This window comes from Balearica regulorum, chromosome 8, assembly GCF_011004875.1.
Source record: "Balearica regulorum gibbericeps isolate bBalReg1 chromosome 8, bBalReg1.pri, whole genome shotgun sequence".
NCBI classification, from domain to species: Eukaryota; Metazoa; Chordata; class Aves; order Gruiformes; family Gruidae; genus Balearica; species Balearica regulorum.
In genome coordinates, this window is record NC_046191.1 from 32,764,545 (window position 1) to 32,782,350 (window position 17,806).

The following is a 17,806-nucleotide window of genomic DNA, read 5'->3' on the forward strand; positions in this document are numbered from 1 at the left end:
GACGCCATCAGACATGTAAGAATTTATTTCATGCATCTCTATGTACCTGCAAAACTCAGAGGAAAAACGTTTTAATGAACATATATATATATCAATGGTCACCAAAGTCTCTGAACTACTTTTAAAAAAACAAAGAATCTTTCTCCCTCCTTTGCCACCATGTTATGTGTGGCCGAACTATCTGCATTTGCCAAATAAATAATGGCTATTATAATAAATAGCCATTATAAATAAAGGCTATTTAATTTGGTAGATGAGGGCAGGGAGGTTTGTCTTCAAAAGAAGCCAACAGAAAAACCAAACCCTTTCTTTTTCTTTTTTTTTAAAGATGTCTTTAAGAATTTGATTTTAACAGATATACCTCTTTTGGGATGTTGCTGAATGATTTTGACAGATATACCTCTTTTGGGATGTTGCTGAATTATTTTAGGTATGCCCCTTGATCCTCTTGCCAGATCCTGGGATAAATCGGGAAGACTTGATTGAGTGAGAAACCTTAACCTCACACACATTTCCCTTGAGACTGTTTTATCTAATGCTTCTGAACCACTTTCCAGGCTTTTTATGTGCTTCAGTTAATCCAGATATTTGAGTATTAAATTTGCCTCCTAAGATTGATAACTCCTAACACCTCATACTTTCTTTTATTCTATTTGTCATTTTAATGTCTAAATATCAGGTAAACCAGTTGACTCCTCAACAGTGCGTATCTTGCTCCAGGAATCCAAAAAATTACTCCATGCTTTCAGTTCAAGGTCAGACTATAACGGTGTACTTCCCCAGGCTTATGCTGAAGTGAACAAGCTATACCAAACACTTACCGAGGTAAGGGGAGCTTCAGTATTTGTTAACAGATATGATGATTAACATCTTCTTGAAGTTGCTCCATGTTCATATTTACTTGGCTTAGATTTCTAAATTATTCCCATAACTTCAACAAATTATTGCAGGAAATGTTGTTGCTAGAATGTTTTCAAAATTAATAGACCTCAAATTTAACTTTTATTTTCACGTAGCCAATATTTGCCTTTATGTATATGCTTGGTAGACTTTTTTTTTTGTCTGATATAAATGTGTTAGTATCAGGAGGGGGACTGAAAAACATCTAGCTGCTTTCAGGAAAAATGTCTTGGTTTTCTATTGCATCAGTAGGAAAGGTTGGTTACTCTGGAGGAGTGTTTTGAAAGGGGAAAGACTCTGCACGCTTCTGGGGATGCCCACAGGGAGGGATGTTTGGGAAGGAACGTTCTTTACAACACCAGTAAGAGGGGTTTCTAACCCAAGAAAGTGAGACTTGTGATCGTGCCCTGCATGGCCACAAGAGCACACAGGTCTCAGTATGTTACTGGGGGAGAGCATCAACTTCAGACTCAAAGGACAAGTGCAACCAAACCTAACAGCGGGGTACAGCCCCCAAAATACTGAATTTCTGTAACTCTCAGGAAAGTCAGTGACAGCCAGAAGCGAGAGACCTTTGTAAGTGAAAGGCAGCGTGTGATCTCAGCCCTTATGAGACTCCAGAAGATCCACAGACGCAGAAGTTGTGCAGCCCTAGCTAGAGAAGCAGCTTTGTTAGGTGTTTGGACTGTCTGTGTTGCATGATAATAAAACAGCTCCGCAAATTTTTTAAGTCAAATCTAGCCCTTTCAGGTCACCATCGGAACTGCTGCATACTGGGACTTACAGGAGTGTTGCACTGCTCAGGGAAGCTGCTGAGGCCTTGAAAATATGGTTTTCAGCAACCTTAAAATTCTGCTGCACACACAACTAATAAATCAAATTCAAATCTTTGTAGCTTTTTGCTATAAACTGATGTGCCTCTCCAAACCTGCTATATTTATTATGTCCGGCAATGTCCGTCTATTCAGTCTTCTGAGTAATATGTTGATATATTAAAGAAGGATTCTATGAAATGCAGTTTAACTCTCCAGCTTGTAAATGACAGTAATGACTTTAATATATCAACGTATTTCTTGGAGGACTGAATAGTCTTTCCTCATCCCCTGGCAGTGTTCAAGGCCAGGTTGGATGGGGCTTTGGGCAACCTGGGCTAGTGGAGGGTGTCCCTGCCCCTGGCAGGGGGTGGAACTAGATGGGCTTTGAGATCCCTTCCAACCCAAACCAGTCTGGGATTCTATGATTTATAGCTGATGGAAAAGGGCCTTAAAGATTAAAATTAAAATTGTTGTTTCTACTTCTGATGTTGATCCAATACTACTACTCCTAGGTGTGCTATTTCAGCTTTCATTGTCTTGGTAGCCCTGGTGCTACACATAAGGAAAGGACTCACTTGTATCACGTGCTTTGTGATAGTTAATGGGAGGTCTCCTGACACCTTTTGTGTTCTGAGAAGCATGTCTTTACTTCCAGCTCATCTCTGAGTTGCTGTGGAAGAAATTTCAGTGTCTTGGTTTGTGGTTACTGTTAGTTCCATGTGTAATGGCATAAAAAAATGGAATAATGACCATGGATGACTTGAAATATTTCTATATATGGGAAAGAATACAGGTCAGAATATCTGTAAAAAGTTATTTTCACGTTTGGAGAAAGCTGAAGGGGAAAGGAAAGAAGGTGGTCAAGGAGAGGAAGGATGATCTTGATGGTCTACTGTGCTGTAACTTCTGTGTGCATTGCACTCAGGCACTTTGTCCACAGTTCTGTGAAGAAGCAGGCTTTCTGTCTGAAAACTCGTTTCCTCTTGTCCTTGTCCTGACAGGTGTTTGACTTCGCAAAGAACTGCCCTTATATAGACTAGGTTGTGCCAGATCAGTTTGAGTTTAACATGGACAAATTTTCTGGACTGTTTACCAAATGAGTAGATGATACTTTGTGCTCTTGCAGAGTAAAACGTGCCATCGGTTGTGGGGTAGGGAATAAGAAGCAGTTCTCGATTCTACCAGCTTACCGTGCCTGGGAAGCTTTGGCACAGTTTGCCTTTGCTTCCGTTTCCTATCTGTAGAAATACCAATAGATACATAGACTTGGTGAAAGACTGAGAGATGCTTTAGATGCAGAGACTATAATAAAAATGGTTATGACTAGAGGAGATCTGCTTTGCTTTTTTGAGCATTGCTTTTGGAAAAAATAAAGTGTTCAAATTTTCTCTAAGTTAGGAACCAAATACACTCATTATTTGTTTGCTGAACTGTTTTATAAGGTGAGGTCAGACAGTGAGCAGGATTTATCAGAAGACATCATGGTTCTTTCAGAAAATACTGTATGTGAAAAAATGGAAGCAATGACACCAAATCTGCAAAACTCTGAAGAAAAAAAGTTACATCCAAGCTTTCATGTAGCTCAAGAAAACAGGCACCAGGAAATCTGGTCAGTCCTTGAAGGTGTATGGAATACAATAAACTTGTACAGGTATGGTATGCTAAAGAAATGCAGAACTTCTACGTAACCTTACATCATTTTCAAACACATGCACTTAATTAAATTGCTTTTTTTTTCCTATTTTAGAGAAGAAACTATTAGTAATTAATCAAAATTGACCAAAAAAATCCCACAACTTGTCACACAAAGAATTTAGGAGTGTACAATTTGTTATGTGGATGCAGTCAGTGATCTGTCGAGTCTGCTGCTCTTTTTCTGGACAGTGGTTGAACTAAATTAGGGAATGGTGTTGAAAACCCTGTAAGAGCCACAAATGTGAGACATCCATGGAAATCTCATCTTTAGCCATAAAAAAGAGGCATTCAAGCTCTAAGCTTTCTCGTGGTTATTTTCTTTCCAAATCCTGTGGAGGTATAATAGCCTATGCAAAATTGTTCACTCTTTTTTTTTTTAAACTTGAATCAATTTGAAATAAAAGTTTTCTTGTTAAACAAAATCCTTCACTCTCTAAAAATCCAAATGCAGAATCTAGTGATGAATTTCCATTCTCATATAAACTCAGAAATGCATGGAATTAAGCCCACCTCATCTAGATGTTTTACTGTTGTTTTTTATTTTGGTTATTTCTGAAAAATCTGCTTGAAAAATCACTGAGATGCCATGCTTTTGGATACTGTCACAAAATCTGAATAGACACCGCGTTTTCTTTGTGTGGTCTTAATCTGAAATCTTTTCAAAGGAGGGTTACGAGGTGATGTCAAGCACGAAGGAACTTCCATTTTTGATGGTCTGTTAAGGGCTCACCTAATAAACAGTGATAGTAACTCTACTGATGCCATTTCTACACTAGCATTTGAATGTATTCTAGACCCACACCAGCGTACTCCTCTTGGCTTACACCAGTGCAAATTAATCTGAATTGGAGCTGGTTAGGATTTGGCTTGGCGTGGTGGTCAGGTCAGCTGAGGGCTCCACACAAGAGAACGCTGATAGTAATTATGAATTTGAAGGTTTCATATAAGCATGGAGGAAAAACTTTCGACTGTATTACTTTATAATGAAGATGCAACTGACTGTTGGCTCTTGCCACCTGTTAAGGACCAGGCTGTGAAAAGAGGATAAAATTTTAGAATTAAAGGTCACTTCACACTCTTCGTGCTCAAGTCAAGAAAATGCTTCTTATCTCGCACCCGTGGGGATAATTTTTCATGCACTGCAGCTCATCGTCCCTACGCAGCCGTTGCAGGGAAGGTGTCAAACCTGATCCAGTAAATCTGGAGAATGAAGCTGCTTGGAAAATTGATGAAAAGCACTTTTCTGCTTTAACTTACAGTTCTCTTCTAAGAGAGGCTTACTCAGGTGTACTCTGGTTGCGCGTGAAGAGACTGTTTCCTTCGCAAGTGAAGTTTAACGATAAACTTAAGTCAACGGTAAAATACTGTTACAGAATACAGTCACCAAGGAAAATTTTAAATGAAGAAGTACAATTGTAAGGCATGGTCTTTCTACTATTTATTCTAAAACTATTTTAGATAACATAGCTTTAGTATAGATTTATGTTTGACCTTGGGTTTTTTAATAGTCAAAATACAATGCATGCAATAGATACTGGGTTTCTCTAAATTTTGAGGATTTTTATTAACTGCTTTTCCATGTTCTTAAAATCTTCTTTCTTTCTTTTTAATATTAGTATTGAAATTTTCCAAAAGTTGGACCCCAACACAGTAACTGTGACTGCAAAGTCTTCGTTTGAAGAAGCTTTTTTAGGTCTGCAGAAACTGTTGGCAGCTGTGAATGATATCCGTGAAGGAATTAGTAGGTAAGCATTTAAGCTTAGTAACAGTCACTTAAAGTCATAGAAGTCACTGAAATCTTTTGATGCCAAAGTAGGATTTATTATGTGTGCTTAGTTAAATGATTTTCAGTAAAAATCTTGATATCAAGGCTATTTAGAACCATTTCTTGGTAGCAAAAGAATAAGAAACTGTTGCAGACATTCAGCTCTCTTGTAGTGAGTCTTCTCTTTTATGACTTGGGGCTTGTTTCCCAGTATTTGAAGAGGAGCCACTCGCCTCTGCTCAGAGTGTAACTGGAGCTATGATATGATTAACTGATACATTAGCTCTGATGGCAAGAACTTTTGAAAAACAAATGTTCTGAATTACTCAATGTGAAGCCCACTGGAATTGGGGCAAATTTCCAATGTAGTGAAGGACATAAAGTTTTGGGACTTCACTGTTACCAATTCTAGACTGTTCTTCAGATTGGAGCAGTAACAATGACGATCAATCAGTTCAGGATTGTAATTGTGGTTAAAGTTCCAGCAACTGCCGTGAGCATCCTAAAGTGCTACGGGCCGTGAATCTGAGTGGCTGGAGTGATTTGATTTGGGGAAACACCACCACTTCGTACACTTTCTTTGCATACTAGCAATGCACATAGGTTAGAAAACTGAAATAGATGTATCCAAACCATTGGGCTTGCCCTGTACGTTAACAATCTGCCTTTTAAGTAAATGTTGAGGTATATTACATTTCTACTGTAGACTGTTGCACCATTGTTAGACATTTATCTGATAAGCATAATTTTTTTTCAGAAAGTGTTTTTTCTATCATTCTACCATAGTAGGAGCTTTTAAACTTGCATTATCAGTATGTAGTGATGTTCATGACAATCATTTCTGAAGGATCGCAGTCCTTATGCTATAGTTATCAGAACAGTCCTGCAGGTATGGACATACAGTTGCCTCGGTTGTAAACTGTGAGGTCTGACCTGCCAAGGCACTTTAAAATTCTGAAGCAGGGATCTGGAGCTGTGTCACTGAGGACTTGAGCTAGTTTTCATCTGTAACTGTTAGAGTATTTCTTTTTTTTTTTTTCTTCCAATAAACATTGTGATAGAATCATGCAATCCTTTGCTTCACTTGTCACCACTCCCAAATAAGTTTTCTTTGCCCTTTTTTTCATAATGGTCAAAAGAGTATTTCATTAGTTAAAATGTTTCAGTACAATATATATTCCGTAAGTCCCAAACAAGCTTCAAGGCACATTCATGTGAAATACTGTGTTCACATCAGCATAGAAGACCATCCCTGCATCAGTAGTATTGCAGTCTAAGTTATAGATCTGATTTTTTTTCTGTACGGCATGCTGACAGTGGGACAAATCCATTCAAAGAACTGTTGTCTTTTGATGATAAATGGTCTAAATATTATGAAAGTAGAAACAGAAAAATATGGGTTGAAATGTGAGCTGGAATAGCTTGGTGGTAACTGGTTCATTTTCATTGCTGATTGGTTGGTTTAGTACTCCCGGTTGAGATTAGATTTTATTGGTGGCAATGTCAGGTTTTTTCTCTAAAGAAATTGTTCTAATAAAACAGATTACTGCTAAACTTGATTCTTTTCATTCCAGTCCTAAAGTTCTTGCAAGAAATCCTGTGGTATCAGTTTATATATGTGATGGATGAGGTTTAATGGGAGTATGGTGCTTCAAGGTCATTAGTTCTGTGTTACAGAGGTGTTTCATTAACACTTTGTGTGGCTGTAACAGAAGACTTTTTTTCTTGTGTTGAAAGCTACTTATCTCCTGTGTTCGCTGTTATGGGATAGCTCTGTAAAAATAAAAAAGTGTGACATCATATCAGAGAAGTCTATTTTACAAAAGATGTACTTTGTGGATTAGAGCCATTAGAATACCTGGAGCAAAGATAAACAGGATTCTGTCATTTGACTTTATTTGAAATGGAGAGCCTATTTTCTGTTCCACATGATTACCGCGACACTCAATAACATTTAACAGAAGGCTTTAAAAATTCCTTTCATACTTTTAAAATTTTTCTTTTCTACCACTAAATTGAAATACACTATTTACTCCAAGAATCATCCTGGATATATAATTTTCCTGCACGGTTGCATTTGGAAATGCCTGATCTGAGTTTGTTCTGCAGATTTGCAGTAGGAGGCGTTGTGGAGCAAGAAATTCAGAGGGACTGTAACATGTAACCGTCTGGTTTCGACTTAAGTTGTAGGTATTTAAGTTAATTTGAGACTGAGTGGATTTTCCAGAGAGTCAGAGGCCATATTTACGAATCATTGCAGGTTTATGTATATTACGGAGTATTAAACACAAAGTCTGAAGTTTTCAAAAGCGAAAGGTTTATTTTGTCCAGGTCATTCAGCCTTTCTGGAACTGAAATTAGAATATATTTTTCTTGATTTTTTGAAAAAAAAAAAATTCCTCTTGGTGACTTATAGTTAATCTAATGGTGTGATTGCAGAAAAGGAGACATCTGGAAAAAAAGTAGTGGAAAAGTTCTAGCTTGAATATTTGGAGGTAATACAATTTTTAGTGATAAAAGTGTTTTCTGTGTTGCCTTTTATTCCTTCCTGTCCAGAACAAAATAGAGCGAAAGTGTCTTGTGAAAGTTTTTGGAAGTTTTACAAATAAGTGATTTTGAAAGTTCAACTACATTAAAAGTTCAGATTTTCAGATTGTTAAAAACAATTAGAAAAGCACGATCACACTTTTTGAGATAAGTGTGTGTAATGTTACCCTTCCTCATACAGAAAATACTACGCTAGTGGCAGTACTACAGCTGTGTAGTAGTTGATGACCAGAACATGTTTATCACATATATAGATATTAAAAAGGGGGGGGGGAGGTGCAGTTTCATTCATGAAAGAGGTCTTATTAACAGCTCTTTGCATCTTACTCTGTTTTTGTAACTTTTATCATAAGATAGATATTTTTAATTTTATCTTTGCTTCTTCCCCTAACAACATTGGTAGCAGAATGGTATTTATACTGCAAAATACTGCAGGCCACACATGTTTTACAGTACTCCAGCTCTAAAACGAAGACAATAACTACTATGGTTAGCAACTGTGGATAACCTACCAGCTGCTTCTGGCAGGAGGGATGTTTTTAAACAAGGATGTGTTAGTTGGCTCATCTGATAGAGCCGATCCTCGCAGACGTTGTTGTGTCAGTGTGTTCTTGAGACTTACTTAAAAAGTGAGCGTAAAATACCTGCTTTCCACTTTTGACAGGAAAGGTTATTACATATATTGCTGTAGATTACATTGAGTAACAATGAACAAAGATTATTAAACCTCTGAAATGTATATTTTCAGTAAAATTGTAAAATCATGACATGTTTTTAAATAATTTTGGATTGAATAATATTTCTGACTGTTTTCAGTGGTGGTTTATATTTATATTTATGTTGTCTATTTGGGTTGGGTATTATTTGGAACCAGTTAATTAGGGGACCTAATTTAAAGTCCCTTAAATCTTTAAAATAAAATAATTACCTTTTAAAGTCTTTAAAAGAATTTCTTGGTTTTCAAGTAGCTCTTTGAGGCAACAGAAGTATTCCCACAACTCAGGGTTTTCAGATTTGTGCCAAATCTTTCATCACTTGTAGAAATTCTTCCACTGATTCTGCCGGAAGGTGTTTGGGCCCTTCATCTTCTCTCTGAAGAAAGGTTTAAGTCCTTATTGTAGCTAATTAACTCTTAGAGATCTTATTTTAAGAAGTGCAGGATGCCTGGCAAGGCGTCGCTGCTGGGGAGCGTATATACTTGAGATACATCTGACTCTTCGCTTAAGCTACATCCTAACTTCCCTCCGCTTTCTGCGTGCAGGACGTTTCTCTCTTAACCCGTTGAAGCTAATGCGTGCGCCAATGCCAGCAGAAGACTGGAAGTGCTTGTAGGTTTTCATGGTCAGTCTTCTGAAACGTATTTTGTGTTCTTATTGCTGTTAAATCTTCCCATGAGCATACTGATTGGGCCGTTGGATACAGATAGCTTTCTTACCCCTTCAAAGCTTCAGCAGCGTTTAAAGGCATCTGTAGGGTTTCCATTAGCCAACGGCATCCCTCGGCTGAGCGTAACTTCTGATTCACGCGTTTATATGCACCCCAGGGAATTTTACACAGGAACCTTACTGTCTTCGCGGTTCCTGCCCAAGTTTTACTTTTAGATAAGAAATGCTTGTAAACAGAAAAGAAAAAGAACGTTTAGTCTTTAGTGAATTGATATAGTTATTTCTAGTCTGATTTTTTTTAGATGTTTGTTAAGAAATAATTTGTTTTGTTCCCATGCCAACTTTAAGATCACTCACACTTTATAGTGTATACTCTTAGATACAATACCTGATCACTGAATTGAATGTTTTGGGATTAAATAATTTAAAACCGGTTCTACAGTTTTACTAATTTAAAACCAGAATTGTACAGATATAGAGAAACTGTTTCTTCTTTGTTTATTCAGCTAGTCAGTGGAGGAATTGAGGTTTCTTTTTCTTGGTGTAACATAATTTGTATAACTTCCAAATCGTGAGCAAGAGGAGGATTTATAACCTCCTTCATGGAGCGTTTTGACCGCACGTAGTCAGACTGGCACAGCTGAGAGCAGGATTACGGTCGGAAGAGCCCTTGCATGTAGAAATGTCCCTCCCCAGGGATCAGCATCAGCACTAATGTGGAAATGTCCCCTTGGTTACTAATTAAAAAAACACTTTACTTCAGTAATAGCATTTCCAAAGCTCATCTTTCCGTAGTGTTGTACCCTTTAGTTTAATTATCATGTCTGATATAGTTAAAAACGTGCAGTATGTGATAAAAGATTTTCTCCTAGTTGTAGCGTTCCCTTTACTACATAGGTTCTTTGCCATCTCCTGTTACATTTGAACTTACCTACAGCCTTCTCTGCTGCCGGGGTCCAAATTTGTCCTTTACCTTCCTGCCTATTTTAATGAGATCTGTAAGAAATTGCTAAGTTTCAAGACCTCTGCCTCTGTCAAATACAGTTGAAATTGGGCAGTGCTTAATGAGGTGCAGGGCAGAGGTGATGCTGTGGCAGCTGCTTAAGCCCCGTTGCCTTTAAGCCAGTCTAAAAAGCAGAAAAGTTTGACTAAGCGAGTTAGTGTTGTAAAAGCCGTGGTTCTTTCTGACCTTGTAAAGCTAGAGAATAGACATTTAGACAAAGTGGCCCTAGGATCTGACATCTGAAGTACCTCCACAATAAGAGAAAGCATGAACTTGATTTTGTTTTGGGAAAAATCCCTTTAATTTCCCAACAGGTTGAGGTTGAACAAAACTCTGGCATGTGTTGATCACTGGTTTGAGCCCCGCAGTGCAGTATGATGAGGAATTGTTAAGAAGCCACCCAGAAGTTTTGTTTTTCCATTTCTCATCTTTTTTTGCTTCCCTGATCCTCTGCCAATGAGGTTAAACGGAACGCTTTATGGGTTAAGTTGACTTTTATACAATTAAGTCATATGCCTTTTTGATGAACCTCAGGGCTTCATTGGATTGGTTAATGCTTTATGACAGCCTTATCAGTCTTATGCCACAGGCGATGACATAGAACTGTTAAAGAGGAATGGCTCAGTGTGACAAATGCTGAGGTACAGAGGTTTGGCCAGGCTGGAGAGTGGTTACCACGTAGTCTCTCATGACTCTTATCCATGTGCTTTACTTGCCATTGCCTAGGATTTTAGTATTTGTGAGCAGCTGGCAGGCTGACCTGCTTTCACTGCCAGATTGTCTTGTGGGTTTGGGGTTTTTTTCCTTCTATTTGATAAGTTATTTTTCTGATCCTTTCCATGCAGGCTTTGCTTGTTTCCCGAGTCTTCTCCATGCATGAGTGAGGAACCACATCAACTATTTTCTATCTGTTTCTATTTTTGATTTTTGTGTCTTAGACTCTGTGCATGCGTCTGGCATCAGATAAGTGACAGAACAGAAATGTTCTGAGTAGTTTGGGAAGCCTTGTTGCTTACGAGACAGAAATCATTAAGTCCAACTCTCTCATTTCTCCCTTCTGCCCCAGAAACAATATCCAACCACCATTTTGTAGCTGGTACCCACAGACCCAAGCGTGTCTTTCTGTGACACGCTTTTCTCTACCTCACGCACTTACTATTTTCAGAAAACTGCATGGAACCATACTATAGTTTTTTAGCTTGATCAACAAATTGCATTTTAGTGGCAACCCAACTTTGTTGTCACCCAGCATCCTCGCTAATGCCTGCTCAGAGCACGATGCTGGGATTAATTAAAAGTTGAAGTAGATAACATGGGGTTGTTTGTCGTTTGGCTTTGCACTGCTGCACTGATAGGAAAAGCAAAGCGATTCAGTGGCTTTCCACCCTTTGCTTTTGAAATACCTTTGATGTCATACTGAGAGAGGAGAAAAAGCAGTGGTTAAATATTGCAGTGGTCACAATACTGAGATTTAGAGTACTCATAATGAGTTTTACATAAGAGCCTGTGTGCTTTTTGTATTGTTAATTTAGAGGGTAGTTTTTAGACACATTTCTATAGCTGCAGCAGACTTTTTCACTCAGAAACTTCCATTTACTTAAGTAATAGATGCAGAGTCAATGTGCGTACAAACATGTCCAGATTTCCTGATGTACGTATTCTCTTAAAATTTCTATTTTCGTGACATGGAGTGGTGGCTACAGGAGATGAAAGGAACTTAAAATGATTAAAACCAGTAGAGAGCAGCGGTGCCGTGAAATCATTGCCCTGCAGACAGGAATGTGTTTGAATTTTCTACAGAAAAATGTATTCCAAGACTGGAGCTTGTATTCCAGTTCCTATTTACTTGAAAACAGCAATAAGCATGTTTTATGAATGCTGACCTGTTAAGAATTTGAGGGGGAGGTTAACGGTGCAAGCTCTTCTCTCACCAACTTCTTTGCAGTACTTTGTGTGTGTAGCAATGATTCTTCCTGGAAAATAACAAATGTCTTTTATTTGAAGATACTGTAAAGCTTTGAGCCAAGTGTCTGACTTCTCATTTCACGTTATAAACCAGAAGCAATTGTGATAATCCAAGCAAACTCCATAAAATAAGTTACAGGATTTAACATTAAGTGACTTACAGGCTTATTTACACACTTTATTTTGGTTTTTTTTTCCCCCAAAGAAGCGGAAACACAGCCAGTTGGTGCATCCACCTGAGGCCTGGTAACTTATAATAAGCTAAATGGATAACATTTGCTAGTACACTTTGGTCAGCAGTACAAAAAGAAGTATGTTTTTTTCAGTTTTATGTCCTAACAAGAAATGAACACAATGAGTGGTGAGAGTTACCTTTTGCAGAGTCTAGGAAACATCAATGGGGTAATTTTTAAGTCTGCAGCATCCTAACGGGTGTCGAGAGTCAGAAATTTTAATAAATAAATAGTTTACTTTCTCTAGTAATCGTTGAAAGTGCTCCCTTCAGTGAGAAAGATCGAATAGGGTGTATGTGATGCTGGCGCTTTCACGGTGCTGGGCCTGCGAAGGGGAGGGAAATGCGGGTGGTGTTGGCTGCTTTCGTACACATGGTAGAATTAAAAGTCTGTGCGAAACCAGAGGGCTAAGAATGGCCTTGGAGTTCTGGTCTAATATTGCTTCAAAAATTACTTCCAAACTGGTTTTCTTTAGATGTAGTCACGTTAAGAACGATGGAGTGAAAGCTGAAGCTCGTAGTCGCGTCTCTGTCCTGGAAGGTAGAAGTCAGACGAACGGAAATAGCCACGCGGAGATGCCGTATAGTCCAAGGAAAAGGCAGCGCCCTTTATTCCTGCTGTCCACGCAGCTCTCAGGCTCTTCCTTCACCTTTTTGTAGCTTGTACATACATTTTTCTTCCACAAAATCCAGAAGCCCATAACTAATACTGCTCTTCTCTCTCACCAGCCGCCCTTTCCCCCCGACTCCGTCCTTCCTGTAGAAATCCTGCCGGCTGGGTTTCCCCCCGGCAGCTCAGCTGTGGCAGCAGTCTGTCTCACCCTACGCCCTGCCGTAGGTCTCCTTGGCACGGCAGGAAAAATATGGCAACGGACGTCTTTTGCCCCAGTATATTGTGTGGCAATATGTAATGGCCTTCAGGTGAAGTTACCAGTAGTATCTTTTTATTTCTTGTACGGTTCTGCATTCCGTTTTATGAAAACAGACATGCAAGCTTGCCTCTCTTTTTTTTGCATGAAACGAAAGGCAGAGTGGTACAAAAATCGTCAGCAACAGAAATCACGCTTTCCCAGGCTCGAGTATCCTCGGATTTATTTATGTTGCCGATGCCTGATGCAACAGTTAAAGCTGATGTATTGTCCCACGCAGACGGGGCTGCTGGCTCACGGCTGCGTGGAGCAGCTCGGTGGGAATTGCGGCTGCCAGGCCGCCCGAGCTGCCAAGATTCCCAGCGTTTCCAAGGATGTTTGCCAGATTGTCTCTGCCGGGGTTTTACGCTGTCAGAGCTGATGGCTTTCTTGCTGAGGTAGCAGTTGAAGGCTTCGAGGTATTTTTAGGAAACTCAGCCAATTGGTCCTCTGGCTGACTTTTGGTTGGCAGGTTAAGTGGTTCAATTTAAGAAAAAAAATTCTGGGTGCATCTTCTTACAAAGGGGAAAAGAATGTGTGACTAATTTTTGTAACTGTGATAATTCCTATGTAAAATCATGATGAAAATAAGCAGTGGACTGACTAGTCAGGATAAAACCTGTGGTGTCTCACGGTCTTCCAGCCTGTTTAAAATACACTGGCTCTTTTAACTTGGGTTTTTAACTTATTCTGGTAGTTTTCTGTTGGTTGTTTTTTTTTTTTTTCCCGTTCCTAATTAATTCATTTATAAAAGCTTACAGCTTGCAAGGGGAGGGAGAGGAGAATTTGGGCACTTTCCCATGGGAAAGTAAACAGCTTCCCAAAAAGAAGATTTTTTTCAATTATTTTTTTTTTTCCCAAATCCAGTCATTATCTGAATCATTATTTACATACTTAAAACTAAAATAAGGCAGAATTTTACCAGTATTTCTTAACATGCAAAGCATTCTCTGGTTTTTAATGTAGGGTTTTTTTTTAACGTTTGAGGGTTCAATTTTTACCTAGTGAATGCAAATTAAGTTACACTGAGGTATAACTGAATTATATCTGCTTACGTTGATTAGGATAATTAATTTTTGAGAGAGTCCTTTGTTGGATGTTTTTTGGAGCCTTGCGGAAAAGGGTGTACGTCTCTCAGAACTTCACACCACCTTACGGAGCGCTCAAAGCTGACGCTTCCATCTGCGGGTGGAATCTCCGCTCGGAACGTGGTGAACAAGGACTAGATTTTGGGAAAGACCCAAGTATTGCTGCCTGTTGTGTGCATTCGTGGCTAAATAAATCACTAGTTCGCATGGTTTTTCATAAAAACATCTCTCTTCAGCCGTCAAACTCCGTTTTCACATCTTAATATTGGGTGGGAATCGGTCCTTATTAGGAGTAACAAAAAAGGGGTGTAAATTGTAGCGTTTGAGCTGTACGTTTGGATGCTGGAGGGAATGAGTTAAAGCGTTAGCTAGTGTGGGAAAGTTTTGTATTGCGTGTCGCTCTTCTGTTGCTCTGCATTAATACAGCAGGCATTGCTTATGTGAAACAAAAGGCTTTTAATTATGGCTGGGTTTCTTCTCGTCTATATAGAGAGATTGCTCATAAAAACATCAGTTGAATTTTTAATTAGGGAAAACCTTCATAGAAAGTCCGTACAGCAATAATAAGCTCATTTAATTCTTTTAAAGGAGTCAAAAGGGATGGGTGGAAGGGAAAATTCTTCAAAGATCAGACTTTTTGTTTAAAGAAAGTAATTAGATTTTTTTTTTCCATGAAGCACTTCTGACTGTATTTTTTAACTCTTCCATAGAATCTTTTTATACTTGCTTAAAAAAAAATCCCCAAACTCTTCTTTTTCAGAATTTTGACCCCAACCAGTAGTTTCCAAGATATTTGGACCCTCTATAACTTCCTCATAAGCAACGAGGTATGAAGTTTTCTTTAATGGTTTTTGTCAGCTACAATTCTATTACAATTTTTTATTTAAAGTAGTTACAAGGTATCTCATCATCGTCTTTCCACTAAGCTAGAATTTTGAAGATTGCTTGTATTTATTAGATTTTATTTATTAAATAATATATTTTTAGTTGGCACCTACCAAAAGTTATTCAAATTTTTACCACTATTTGAGCTGCTTGTGTGATTTTTTTTTTTTCTGAGCGCTCGTTTGTCGTGACTTGCTGTTGAGAGTAAAAAACCCTTGAAGCTGAAGTCACCGAAACATCCCTGACCCAGAGAGCGAGTACATTGCGTGAGGTAGCTCCTACGGCGAATATTGACTATATCCATGGAATTCCTGCAACTCAGAACTTCATTTGCTATAGAACTATTGGGTAAATTAAGAGGGGAAGAAGAGTTATTTAAGGTCGTGTAGATTTGTGCGGAAGTTGTTAGAAAATGGAGCTGGAGTGATATCTATCACTCCCATTACATACAATCCTGATTATTAATTTATAATACTTGATTTTATAATAGCAGGATTTTTTTTCCCTGTACTGTCTCAACTCGAGAGCCTGTTAGGTAATACATTAACCAGATCTGTTTTACCAGCTGTATAATTTTAACCAATATGTGATAAGTGGTAAATTACTATGTTAATTCTTTGTTCTTTGTTTTAGATAAATAACAGTATAAAATTTACTGCTGAGGAGCTTTATGAATGTGTTTCACAAGAGCGATATCGGTAAGCCAATTACTGACCACATCAGACGGGTTTTGAAACAGCGTTTCAGCATGTACTGTACTAACCAAAGTACTGTAAGAGAAATCGTTTGGATAAATAAAAAAATCACCATTGTAGGAGGGGCGTAGGGAAGATTAGTGGGGATGTTTTGTTGTCCCTCCCCCCCCCCCCCCCCCCCCCCCCCCCCCCCCCTTCTATTACAACAGAGTGGGAGAGGACAGAAATTAAATTAGAGATGAGCCATTAGTATCTACGCAGTGATTTTCAGCTGTTTGACTTTGAGGTGAGATGCCGGTTTCTCTTTCCTCTGCCAGTTTTGGATTGCAAGGGATGTTAGAGCATGAGGTTGCCTTTAAATGAATTTGGTTATAACTGAAATTCTGGTTTGGTGAGGTACTTGTAACAGAGCTCGTTATTATGAGAAATTTGCTTAAATCAGCAGAGGAGCAAAACCCCTGCGATTCTCAAGGCAATTCAAGTGATTGAACTATACCATGAAAGCTGGGCCTATCTGCAGTTGCTGTGCTACTTTGTGGCCATCATTATTAAAGTCATAAATCAAACTATTGTATGCTCCTAAGCAATTTGTGACTACGCTTAGAAAAAAAGGAGAAAGAAACGTAAGATTCCAAGTACTTGTTTCCATTTTAGGACGCTTTTTTTACAGTTCAGTCACAGGAAAATAGATGTTCTGTTGTACAGCTGAATTAAAGGCCTTGGAAACATTCATCTAAAAATGAGTGTCATGCAAGCCTTACAGTTCTTTATGGTAAAGTTTCTGGCTCCTAAAAGGTTTCTTTCTGAATTTGTGTAATTGAGGGCTTGTAAATCCAAGTTCTGTGAAGTGTTTAAGAATGCCATAATGTGGTGGGGTTTTTTTAAATAAATCTTAAGTGGATAATAAAAGGTAAATATTTTCTTTGATGTTGCTGTTATATGGGTATGAATTAGCTGTAAATGGTTCTGTCAGCCATGTAAAAGGCTTGCAGATTATTTTAATCCAAGTAGTCAAGTTACTCTAAAACGCTTTCCTTTCTCTGGATTGATACTGATTTTGTAAATCTCTGGTGAATTTGAAAGTGCAAGTTGTTTAGTCGGGGGAAGAAGTTAATGCAGGGAGGGAGAGATTCAACCTCTGTATCAGCAGAGAAAAGGAGTTTAGAAGCTTGACTGGCTCGGATTGGTGACCAGCACTTTGGTAGTTCTCGCTTTTCCAAACGTGTGGACATCTCCATTGTTGTCCGTATAAAATCTGCAGCATCCATACAGCCATTGACTTGTGCCGAGGGTAGCCAGGGAACGGCAGTTTGATGTTTGAATGGCATCCCTGGGTCCGTACGTTATCAAATGGCCCGAAAACTTGGATCACAGTTGTGAATTCTGCGTGCCATGGTGGATTTCGTGGTCAAAACCACATTCTCGGCAGAACTTTCATTTTCTGGATGAGTGGTTCAGGGTGAGGGTGACGTTTTTGTTATGTGTAAGTGATGTCCTTTGAAAACATACAGAGCAAGTGAAGCAAAGTTTAAGATCTGTTGCTATAAATTCAATCCACAGATTTTCAAAGGACTTCTTACGTCTTGGTCTCGGTTATTGCAGCGGCAAAGCTATTTGGTGTGACAGAAGTGAAATAAAATACGACTCCACCCAATAAAGCAGAGGTGCTAAATGAGGCTCTAAAAGCACTCCATTAACAGGAGATGTTCCAAAGGCACAGGAAAGGAGACTGCGTTCAGGCAGGCCGAGCTACTTGTGCTTTGGCAGAAACACACTGAACAGAGTGTTGCCCCTTGCTTCAGTTACCAGCCAACGTGTTTCTTTCAGCCTGGCCTCCAAATTCTTTGGGAGGTAAATTCCCCTCTCCGATATTTGTACTCCGGCTGTTCCTTTTTCAGGATACGCCAAAGATGCTCTTGTCTC

General features: G+C 38.8%; 1 protein-coding gene across 6 annotated transcripts in view; it reads left to right on the plus strand.

The window, feature by feature from the left end:
• Window positions 1-17,806, plus strand: part of SWT1 (SWT1 RNA endoribonuclease homolog) — a 36,982-nt gene that overhangs the window by 15,879 nt on the left and 3,297 nt on the right. For 5 of the 6 annotated variants that reach the window (XM_075760542.1, XM_075760543.1, XM_075760544.1 and 2 more), the window contains exons 14-18: window positions 680-825; window positions 3,158-3,366; window positions 5,027-5,155; window positions 15,064-15,130; window positions 15,822-15,886. In XM_075760542.1, coding sequence (XP_075616657.1) covers window positions 680-825; window positions 3,158-3,366; window positions 5,027-5,155; window positions 15,064-15,130; window positions 15,822-15,886 — 616 coding nt within the window. The remainder of the gene's footprint in view (window positions 1-679; window positions 826-3,157; window positions 3,367-5,026; window positions 5,156-15,063; window positions 15,131-15,821; window positions 15,887-17,806) is intronic. The other variant, XM_075760547.1, reaches the window with a different exon arrangement.